This window comes from Triticum aestivum, chromosome 3A, assembly GCF_018294505.1.
Source record: "Triticum aestivum cultivar Chinese Spring chromosome 3A, IWGSC CS RefSeq v2.1, whole genome shotgun sequence".
Classification (NCBI taxonomy): Eukaryota; Viridiplantae; Streptophyta; class Magnoliopsida; order Poales; family Poaceae; genus Triticum; species Triticum aestivum.
This window is the reverse complement of record NC_057800.1, coordinates 82088993-82101135: the sequence shown is the minus strand read 5'-3', so window position 1 is coordinate 82101135 and position 12143 is coordinate 82088993. Positions and strand designations below refer to the sequence as shown.

The following is a 12143-nucleotide window of genomic DNA, read 5'->3' as shown; positions in this document are numbered from 1 at the left end:
GCACGCCGTGCAAAAAAGCGGGGCATGCAGGCGTGGAGTTTTGGATCTATTCCTAAATGCACACCGTTCGTCAATTACCTTTTCCGTATATATAAGAAAATCAAATACTAGAAAGTAAGCAGTGGCAAATTGTCAAAGTCCCAAGTAAAGAGTGGCAAAAAAAAAATCAAATGCCACTAGTTAAAAATGCAAATCAAAGAAGCCCTGAGATCGACGAGATCGTAATCCAACGGCTGTGAGTGAGACTCGTGATTCGTCTGGTTTTAGGGATCTCGCAGGCTCGCAGAGGCCTCGTCAGCCCGCGCGGCGGAGGAGAAGAGGAGTCGTCGCCGTCCGAATGAGTTGGGAGGAGACGTCGTCGAGCTCCAAGGCGGCTGCTCCGCCGGCCATCCGCCTCGTCAGCTTCGTCTCCGAGGAGCAGGCAAGGCTACAGTACCCTAATCTCCGCCTCTCTTTCGATTGCCCGCCTGCTCACTACCCTAGCGCGTAGAGTCGGATGCGGAAAACCTAGAAAAAATTGCTGAGATTTTGGCGGGGTGGGGAAAAATTTCGCAGCTCGACGAGGCGAAGCGGTCGAGAGGGGAGCGGGTGGAAGACGGCACCGCCCAGCGCGACAAGCCCCTCTTCCAGGTTTTTTTTTTCCTTTCTCGCCTTCGCTCCCATTTGCTTGTGTCAATAATCCTCTACCGGAGACCGTACTGATGGCTAGTGCTTATGTTCACGCTGTGCAGATCCTGCAGGAGAACAAGGATAAGAAGGATGCCGAGTTCAATGAGCGCTTCAAGCACAGTAAGTTATCCACCCACTGCACCACTTCCCATCTTGCGAAAGACTACGAGCAATGTGAAGTTTAATGCCCATTAAAAGGATGCAGTCAGTTAGAGCAAGTAAGAAGTGAGTTGCAATACAAACACTAAGCCTACGGCCCAAAGTGTTTATTGATAAGCAAAGCATGTCTATGCTAGTGTTAATCTACAGTTGGGCTTACCTGTACCTTTTCTGAAACAAAGAGGAGTATATCCTTGTTCTGGCCTGAACCTGGGATAAACTGTAAACATCTTTTGGTCTTGTTGGACAACCTTCTCTAACCTGCTCTCGGCTAGTTGCCGTAACTCCATTGAAAGGGCTAAAGCACAAGATTTAGGGTTTAGTTATTTTTTTTCTTGTTTTCTGATCATTTTATTGTTCTATCCAGGACCCCCAAAGGCTTTGGATGAGGACGAGACAGAGTTTCTTGACAAATTGGCTTTGGTAAGCATTTAACATATTGCTAGCACTAAAAATGATTATTCAAGCTAGAAAGTAGGAGCTATAGGTACATATCGTTGGCGATTTGTATGGCACTCCCGGAAGGGGATTTGGGGAATTTTTGTGGTTTTTTTGCTAGGGTTCTCGAGGGTTTCCGGCAAATGTGTATAGGGAAGAAAGAGACACGCTACAGCTAACTAGACTAGTTTAGCATCTCAATTCTTACTTCTCATTCACAGCCGAATCTATATATATGGTGCGGGTACATTAATCACTCAGATGAGCAGTGTGTAGGAGTAAAACAGTTACATGAATGGTAAATGATTCAAGATTAACCCAGAAGCTTTGCTGATGACACTCTTCTTGTCACACTAAAGGGGACAGCACACCAGTGCTGACGGTATATCTATCAGTTTCCTCTCTAGATTGAAATATTGAACCAATATAGGATTTTCTTTGCTACATTCTCAGTGCATTCATATAGCTGCCGAAAGCCTTTTTGCCCTTGGCCTTGGTACCACCTTAGGGATTGTTAGGTTCTTGGGGTTTGATTCCCCGGATGGAATCAGTACCTACAAGGTTTCAGTTGACCCCCTCGGCTCTCCGCCCGCTTTATATATAAAGCAACGACCAACATACAGCCAACAGTACAACACGCCAACACCACACAGACACCTGAGGCAAGATACAGAGGTGCTAAGGAGCAGCCACAATGCCCCATACAACTCCAAGTACACCACAGATAAACACTAAGCCTCACTATGAAGTCGAAGGAGCTCTCAACTGTGAGCAAGCCACTAGGAAGAGACGAAGCTACACACTGACGACCCATGAGCTCTTCCCCCCCTGGGGTTTCAGTTTCTAATCCGTGTGTAATCCTCCCATTCAAAATTTGTTCGGTTACCGGAGGTCAAAGTGGATTTGACAGTGGCAATGCTAAACAGTAATCATCCATGGCTAGCAATTTGAAAGTGACACCAGTCCAAATCATCCATGACACGTTGACACCTCCAGGAAAGATAAAAATAAGAATAACCTTCACGTTGATACAAGTCACAATTCTACACAACTCCATACACATAATTTGGTCTGAAAAATACGTAAGTTAACCAGAGAAGGGAATCTAGCTTCTCTAGTAAGAACAAAATAAATATCTCTGTCCACATCTATTGAGCTAATTTTAGTGCCAGATTACCGTTGTGCTGACATTTTTTCTGCATGAGAAACTACTGAATTATGTTCAACAAGTGTCAGCAAGATGAAAAGCAACTATATAGCCAAAAGCAACATACACCGCAGAGGTGCCAGGGTTTGAGTTAACTTGTACAACAAGTGAAACAGTTTGTACAACCATTTTGTCACCCAAGACCTTAGCTATGCATGCTTCCTTCCAATGGTAAGTTTTCCTAACCAACTGCCCGCACATTTTTAGTAAGGAGTGTTCCTCAGAACTAGATTTGATAAGATCTGATCTTAGTGAAACCGGGATAAGAAAATCTTAAGGTTCAACAAACTTGTTTTACTCTCAAGGCAGAGAAAGTAGACAAATTAGGGTGACCATACCCTTGCTGTTCTCATATGTAGCTTCTCAGCATCTCCTTACTCAAGGATCTTGAATTAAGTTTGTCAAAGACTTTCAGCTACAAATCATGAAAAATTGGCTCGATTCTTGCCATGCAAAGATAAACATGCAACTAGTGCTTCAAGGTTCGAAAAACTGGTGCAAAAAAGAAAGGAAACAAATGGTTATGGTACCTTTTCATGACCATGTATTGTGCAAACCAAGGATAATATTGTTCCTGAAGCACTTTATTAAATTCTTTTGCCTGGGCTTCCATATTATACTGCCATGATGGTCCAGAAGCCTAAATAAATCCAACCATCTCAATGAGGAAAAGGGATTAGGCAGCAGTAAAGCATATCAAAACAGTAAGCAAGTGGCAGGATCTTATTATCCTAACAAAATGCCAAACAATACATTCCCCAGGGCCATCCCACCTTCAGTTCCAATTTAACAGTTGCCCCAAAGATATTTTACGGTTGCCAAAAATTATTTACCCTTTTCTTCTTGTGACGAGTTACCTCCATGGTTTCAATTGATGAAAGCATGCTACTCTGTAGAAAGCAAGTTAACATTGGGCTCGTTTTGACTTGATGAAATCCTGGCAAAGGCTCCCTTGATTAGAGAGACAATTTCAGCATGAGTAGCTCGAAGATGTGAAATCTGCAATATGTGATTGCAGTACAGTGGCCACTATTACACGATTCATGAAGTGTTCCAGTGCTGTTGTACCAAACATAAACATCTGCATCCAAATAACACAACCATGACCGGGATGGACACAATTGCGGGGGAATAGAGGCTGGATGGGATCCTGAGAGGGATTAACCGAACATGTTTTTAGGTGTGAGCAGGGATACATACCCGGCGGGGCTGATCCTGGTTGACCCATGGGGATTGGGCGTCGATCCCGTCTGATCCCTGGGGATCCGAACAGGCCCTAAGAGGGTTGAGGCACACACGAATTGTGTGGCTGGATCCAGTTTATACTGTATTCTCTGATCATCGTGGTTGGCAGGCTTGTCTATATCTTTGCATCCATTACATATCTATTATCAAGACTATTTATTTACATAATATTGGTGTAGTTTTTTTGGGCATAATGCTGCTTTGACCTTTGCATTGCTTCGGAGAGGTCTGTTCCCCAGGGAAACAAGAGTCCACAACTAGTTGCATGCTTTGACTATCTCAAAACTGAAATAAATTATGGATGTAATTTATAGTATACCACTGTAATAGATAGTATGACCTTTATATATTTCCCCCTTCTGAATGAAAAGGCACTGCTCCTGCCGGTTGCTTGAAAAAAAGCAGTATAACATTATGTATTTGCATGTAAATATAAGATCATGGGTTGTGAAAAAAGGGACAAAATTGTGCACATATATTTACTAATTACTATACTAGTTCTTGAATTTTGTCTTTTTTTGTACAAGTCACAGTAAACTAGTCTGTCAATCTGCATTCCTTTCACCCTTCCTTTTACAATAGAAAGAGGGAAATAGCTTCCTAGCAGTTTTTCAAACCTGCAGGCCTACCCAACTGGAACAAAACTAATAAGAACTAAAAACATAACCATCTTAGATCCTAACTGAACTGAAAACAGGCTTTAGTTTAGAGTGAGACTGATTAAGCTTCATGTCGGTACCATTAGTGCCGTCATTATCCATTCTCTAGTGACCAGGTGTCCTAAGTTTGTGATAGCACACACTACATCAGAGAGCAAACACCTAAGGCACATCCTATATTAAGACAGAAGTACAGGATACCAGCCAACCACCTTAGGATTTAACCCTTTTTGCGTGGTTAGAATTAAACTAGCAACTACATTATTGAAAATAGTATTTTGTTGATCATTTACTGCAACCACAAATATTTCTTGAGTTTCAACATAAATCAACCACATATTCTTTAGAGATGAATTTGGTTTCTAAGACCAATTTAGTATTCACCTTCTTTGGGTAACCATGCTGAACATTATTAAGAAAAGGTAGCATTATTATTTGCAACTTTGGTGAATAATATTACAAGAGACCACGACTTCATTATTTACCTTGGGTACGATTTTGGGTGAAGGAGGTATGGAAAATATGTGCTGCTATTTTCCTCAAGAGGATCCTTCTTTCCAATTCATGACAATAATTGGTCTTCTGACTTAACAATTGTCATATGGAAATTCTTAAAACTGAAAAGTAGTGAATTGTCTGCAGTAAAATGGCTGAGTAGCTTGTTTATCATATTTCAAGTTAGTAGTACTCTAGTGCTGGTCTTTGGCTATTTGATATTTGAATAAATAAGAATTTTGGACATAAAACATGAGATTTCAAGTATGTTAACTGTTAATGTAGTCTGTATCTTGTGCTGCCATGCAACATCTTACTCTATTCAATTTACGATGGTGCAGTCAAGGAGAGAATATGACCAGCAGGTGGCCAATGAAGAAGCTGAACAACTCCGTAGTTTCCACGTGAGTAATATTACTAGTTCCTCTGTTCATTAATATAAGACATTTTTTAGACTTATGGTAAGTCTAAAAAACAATGTACGGAGGGAGTAACAAGTTGTGTGTATTGCCCTTATTTTCAATACTGCAAATGTTTGTGTCTTTCTGTAGAAAATACAATAAAACATGAAATCTGATTTATACGCTTTGACTGGTTGCATATGGGTGCATTATTGTCCGTCTAGCATTCATTCGTTAACAGATAAAAAAGACACGATGTGAATGTGGAGAAATTTTGGTCATGTGGGTATCTAGCTATCATCTGAAAACAGCAGATAGTGGAGCCTTTTATCATCCACACCTGATTCTATGCTTTGTCTTAATAAGCCTGTAATGTTCAGCAGTTGTTTCAACATCACAAGAATGTGGGTAGGCAGGATAGGAAGGCAGGCTTGCTTGCTACAATTAGGGTTGTAACTATACTTTGGTGGTATATGGTCTGCCAAGCGGCCCAAGCGTGACTCACTCACATGGCATACCTAACGAATGTGTTTTTCCCTTTAGGAGGCCGTAGCTGCCCAGTCCACTATTGCTCATGAACTTGGTGAGATGCCTACAGTCTCTATGCCTGAGGTAGGCTACAACACGAAAGCATATTTAATTTCATGCCAGGCGAAAATTACATTTTAGATATTGCACATGTAGCCAGTTGCTATATTTGCATTCCCTATCATGATGGCAGAGGCAAACGAAACATTTCTTCAACCAAATTGTCCTGGTTTTCATCTTTGTTTTTATATATATCCGCTCTTCTTCAGGAAAGCAAGCCTAAGCCACCTCCGAAGAGGAGCCAGCCTGAGTTCCTGAGAAATATTACAGTTTCCGTGAAGCCACGAGCCAAGAAGGCAAAATCTGACTTGGAATGTAAGCCCGCTCCCAAGGAGTTGGTGCCTTCGAATGGGCATGATACAAACCGTGAGCCACAAGGTGACACCAAGAGCAGCGTGCTTGGCTCTCTGGCTGCATACGGCGACGAGGACGATGAAAGTGGCGATGAACAATGACCCAACAGTAATATCCAAGATTTCTAGAATGCTCAGTGTTGCATACCAGAATCTCACTGCAACGCCGCAGCAGCCTGCAAGAGGGTTTTTCTTGGCGAGATGCAAAGGTTGCATCCATGATTCCATTGCAGTGTATGAACGTTTTGTCGAAAACGATGAGTTCTATCTGACAAAAGGATCTAACACCGTAATAGCAAGCGAAACGATTTTTTTAGTGCAATTATGGTACTATGCAATCAGAGTCAGTATTCACCTATCAAAGGCCACAGCCATCCATCTGATCATTGCACAAAAATCAGACTGGAAAGATCGTAGGTGCAGTAATTCCGAATGAAATCCATTCATGAGTGTCACGCTATTTCCTGGCTATTTTTTTTTAGCCAAGCTATTTCTTGCCTACTTTTTTTAGTCGAGGCTATTTCTTGCCTATTTACCCCCCCCCCCCCCAAAGAAATGTGTTTTTCTTATTGATTTTCATTGCCTTTCATCGGTTTATTTGTTTTTTTCTTTTTTCTTAGGTTTTCACGGGTTTTCCTTGTCTTTTCACCCCTTTTCCTTTTTAACACATGTCTACTATTCTTTTAATACACATAGTACATTTTTCTTACACATGTAACATTCTTTTATACATGTCGAGCATGTTTTAAATTACATGATGTACATTTAAAAAAAAGTTACTCTCTCTAATCCATATTAATTGACGCTCCTTTAGTTCAACTTTGTACTAAAGTTGTACTAAGGATAGGACGGAGTATATGTTTTTGAACATTTTTTTGTATACATGTTAAACATTTTTGAATGGCATGAAACTTTTTTCTAAACTATGCGAATTTTTATATTGTATACAGATTTGGAAAAATATTAGAAACAAAATTTTGAAACACGTAACATTTTTCATAAAATCTAATGTACATTTTTTCAAATGGTATGCAACATTTTTTTGAATTATGTGAACAATTTTTAAAATGTCACGGCATTTTTTGGAAACACATGATTTTTTAAATCTCATGTTCATTTCTGAATGGTATCAATTTAGAAATACGAGTAAGAGTAATGAAAGAATAGAAGAAAAAAACACATGCTGGGCAGACCCATTTAGGGGGCGCCTAAGGTGAGTGCATCATTCAGCTCACAGCAGGCGAGAAATAGCAGCGTGCTCTTCGAAGATGCCTTCTCCACTTCTTCATCTCCTTGTTCCATGGTGTGGTTCCTTCCCGATGCTTTCCCAGTGTCGTCATCACAGTACCTAAGCACACATAGAGCTCCGGATTGAAATTGCAACCATGTGTCATTCAAATGTATATGAAGAGCTCATAGATTCAGCAAACTGGACGTGGCGCCATGATGGTCAGCGAGCTCAGGTACAAACCTGAGAATACACCACTCCAGATGGTCAGCGAGCTCATAGATTCAGCAAACTGGACGTGGCGCCATGATCTGGTTCTTCAAAACTTCCTAGCACCGGATGCTGCAGCGATTTTAAACATTCCTTTGCGTACTGGTGGAGGAGAAGATTTTTTAGCTTGGGCCTTTGAGCCATCTGGTGTTTATACTGTCAAATCATCGTATCATGCTCTTGTGAATTGTAAAGAGCGTCTAGCTCGAGAGGAAGGAGCGGATACGGGGACCTCACAGACTGAAAGACAGCTATGGACATCGCTATGGAAACTCAAAGTTATCCCAAAAGTGCGAGTATTTTGGTGGCGAGTGCTTAAGAAAATTCTGCCAGTTGAAGATACTCTCAGGAGAAGACATGTAAAACAGATCAGTAGATGCAATGTGTGTCTTGTGAAGGACGAAGATCTCTTGCATGCGCTAGTGCACTGCTCGCATGCACGGCGTTTTTGGGAGGAAGCGCGGGCTCTATTTGATTTCAGACTTCCAAGGCTACACCCTGATACTTGGTCACGTGATATAGTCTGTGACCAACAGTTTTCTGATTATGAACGAGCAAAAATAGTCACAGCTATGTGGACTATATGGCATTCCAGAAACCGGTGGGTTCATGATCAAGACCAACTAGATCCTGCTACTGCTATGAGAAGGATTAGAGAGGACTTGGCACTTCTCGATCTTCCTCTCGACATCATGCGATAGTACTGCCTGGTCATGGCTGGAGACCACCAGAGGGGCAGTGGATCAAAATTAACTGTGATGGAGCGACAAGCATAGATACAGGCAGGGGTGGTGCGGGGCGGGGGGGGGGGGGGGGGGGGCGTGGCCAGATCTCCCACTTCCTTACTTGGTACCTGGTGCAAATCGTTTGAGGGGGTTCCAGATCCTCTGATCATGGAGGCGGAGTCATCTTTGCCAAGCTAAGAGGGCATACTCATGTCATATTTTAGACTGGCTGCTTGCAGGTGGTGAACCTCTGGAATTCTCGTCACACAGACCGTTCTGTTGTGGCACCTATCTTTGAAGAAATTGGAGAGCTAGCTTCAGATTTTACTGCTTTTGTAGTTCAACATGTATTTTAGGGCAGCCAACTTACCGGTCCACTTGTGTGCTAAACATGCATGCTCACTTATGGTCACCGAGAGTTGGTTGGACTCGATTCCTTCTTTCCTGATCAGTAGCCTGATGGCGGACTGTCCCAGGACCACTTTTGTTGAATAAAGCTTTCAAAATTTTCCCCGAAAAAAAAATTACTTATTCCGCAAAAGAAAAAAGCTATTTTACCAGTTTGTCCTTAAACTGTCTTCCCAACCGGCTTCTCAACAACGCCTTTTCTCTTATTAAAAAAATACAACATAGACGCATACACAGGCTTCTCAACCGGCGCGGCATGCCGCCGCGCCTCCGCCTTTTAGTTTATCTAATCCCATAAATTAAGTGAAAGCACTGCTAAATATTCAAATGGTTATACAGACGCATCACTGTGGATCATATATCTTACAAATTGCCATGTGATGCACACCGCTGTACAAAGAAAAAGTGGACCATATATCTTACAAAATGTAAAACAAAACTGGACTATATATTAGTAAGAAAGAGAAATAGAACAGGGGCTAAGATTAATATAACTTTGGAAACACATATATAATTTGAACCGATAACCTAATGGTAATTTGGTTCTTCTCAAAAAAAAAATCTAATGGTAATTTGCAGTGGCGGAGCTACGTTGGGGCAAAACCCGGCCATGGCCCGCCCAACATAGCACCAAATAGTGAAGATTAAGAGGCTCTTAATAGAAAAATTATTAAGGTTAGCTTTAATCTGGCCTGTTTGGCCCGCCCAAGGATTTTAGCGTAGCTCCGCCACTGGTAATTTGGTAAACAGTTTTGTTCGTTTGAACATGCACCAAAATTACGTGTTAAGAAAAATCTTGCATTAACAAAAAATATTTGTGTATAGATAAATGGCACCTTGCTTTGTCCATCACATTTTTGTCACTTAGCCTTCTCTCTTCCACAACCCCCTCTTTTCTTTTGCCTCTCTTACAATATTTGTAAGTACACACATATTTAGGTCAACAAAGCGCTTCCGCAGTACGCCTCTTGTCAGGTACCGCAACTTCCCCAGTCTCAGCAGATGGCTCTCCGCCAAACATATCGACAATCCCCTGTGTACCGAATCCCGTGTCCTCACTAAGCGCATCTTCAAACGGACGCGTAAGCCTCCCACAACTGCCTGGACCACGTTATCCGGACCGCGGAAGCCAATTCAATACCGACCTATATCGGTCTGCGGAGCGGTTCAGACGCAATGTCTCCTGCAAACCAGGAGGAGGGCCAGATCTAGACGAGCGTGCGATCGAGGAGGCCGTGGCGAACCCAAATTTCGTCGCGGAGCACCGTGCCATCTACGATGCCGTCCGCGCTCAAGCCGCCGCTCGTCTGGAAGCGACAGCCGTGGAGGCGCAGCAACAGGCGATTGTGGAGGAGAACATCGCTAGCTACGCCTGCTACACGCCGCCAACGAACCATTAGCCGGCCCGGTGGGACGACGACAGCCAAGGCGCCACCATTTCCCTCGTGGACCTCACGTCCACCGGCGACGGACAAGGCGCGACTTCTCCGAGGATGAGTAGGCCACATGAGGCGGTGGGGCCTGGTGTCCCATGTGGGCCGGTCTGTCTCTCGTGTTCTACTCTTCCTCGCCGGAGGCCGCACCTTCACTTCATCGGTCTTATCGTCGGTGCTCATAGAGACGGCGGAAGGAGGATGACATGGGCTTGGACGCCGGGCGCCGCCGCCATAGGGGGCAGGTATTTTTGGGTTCTAAATATAGTTAAATCCGCATGTTTGTATGAAATCCGTCATGTTTGTACGAAATCCGGCCGTATTTGCATGAATTTCATCCAATTTGTTGAAAAAAGTTTGAAATATATGCAGCAGCGTTGGATGTCAACCTCCCACATCCATGCCCGCGAACTGATCCCCCGTGTTCGCAGACGGATGCGGAAGGAAATTTGCAGGTTCCCACTGGAGATGCCCTAACATAGCAAGCTTCCTGTCATATCCTATCAGACTGTCCTCCACTTCATGATTCTCTTTATCTTCATTCCCAAAGTCCAATTTATCTAGAACCCCTTCATTTTTCTCTGTCATCTTCCTCGTAATTTGAGATATATGTCTAGGACAACCCTGCAGTTATTGCAGTTCTGGTAGACAAAACCGATTCGTCGCAATTTGTGTTCACCTTGCAGTTCTAAAATTCAGAACTTGTTGAGTAGTGATGTTGTTATTTATAAATTGGTGCAGAACTTAAAGAGATGGATAGAAAGATAAAAAGTGTGCACAAACGCAAGAGGAAGGGGTCATGGCCACAACAAAGAATAGGAGCACCAAAAAGGTTCGACACAGATCCATACCGGGAGGCTACCGCCCCCTCCCCCCGCACACCATAAACCCCGCAACCACCCCCCCCCCTCCCCCGCGCGCATCATAATTATGTTTCTTAGTCTCCATGAATCCCAAAAGCGCAACTTATATTCATGAACACAATTGATAACAAAATTCTTTTTTTCCAGGGTCATTGAGACCATATGAAAAACCAGATGAAAAAGCGATAAACAAAAAAAAGAGCACAACACAATTATATCCTTCTACTTCCTCTACCCGTACCTTTCTTACTCTCTACAGGAATTCTATGAACCCTTACTTCTACTCTACTGAATCTACCAGCGCTATTCCCTCCCAAACAAAAAATAATTCTAATCAAATTGTCGTCGTCGCTATCTTTGCAATCATATTCATGTTCACTGTCTTCAGGTATATCATGCAAAAGAGTACTAGAATTAGATTCTTCTACATCTCTACTACTTTACTGGACATAAATAGATCAATTCTAGATTGCTCCAATTTCCGAACCACATCTACTGTGGTATTTATCTCATTACTATTATATCCTAACTTTAGTCCCATTCTACCAGCTAAATCCACTAACAGTTTGTGAGCAGAACTTGTATAAAGGGATGGAGAGAAAGATAAAGATTGTGCACAAACGTGAGAGAAAGGGGTCATGGCTGCAGCAAGGAATAGGAGCGCCAAAAAGGTTCGATGCGTCCCTGGCACGGGGCGTAGCCTTTATACATTATATGAATTTGGGTCACAACTTAATAGCCCTCCTTAAGCCGCCGGCGCTGGCAAGCCGCCTGCATGGCGTGGCGATGGCCTTGGGAGTGGTCGTGGCGGTGGCGACGGTCATCGCTAGCGTGGTCTGCTGCCTTGTCCGGCACTGTCGCACCCGCCGGGCCCAAGCAGCCTGCGACCACTCGCCCCCTATCGCCGTGCCACGGTCCCAGGTGGTAGTGCAGCTCGCGATGGTGAAGGTGCACAGATGTTGCAGCGGTGAGATAGAGCGTTGTTGCTAGTAAGGTGTGGGG

At 43.2% G+C, this 12143-nt stretch overlaps 1 protein-coding gene across 2 annotated transcripts; it reads left to right on the top strand.

Moving 5' to 3' along the window:
- The first annotated feature begins 209 nt into the window (after positions 1 to 209).
- On the top strand, positions 210 to 6577 carry LOC123060424 (PSME3-interacting protein). Of its 2 annotated transcripts, XM_044483141.1 has the most exons (7): positions 210 to 421; positions 556 to 630; positions 732 to 789; positions 1196 to 1251; positions 5214 to 5276; positions 5817 to 5885; positions 6071 to 6577. In XM_044483141.1, the coding sequence occupies exons 1-7, from the start codon at positions 338 to 340 to the stop codon at positions 6314 to 6316; spliced, it is 651 nt and encodes a 216-aa protein (XP_044339076.1). In that variant the 5' UTR covers positions 210 to 337; the 3' UTR covers positions 6317 to 6577. The 2 variants fall into 2 exon arrangements, with proteins under 2 accessions (XP_044339076.1, XP_044339077.1); XM_044483142.1 differs by lacking the exon at positions 5817 to 5885.
- The last annotated feature ends 5566 nt before the right edge of the window (positions 6578 to 12143 follow it).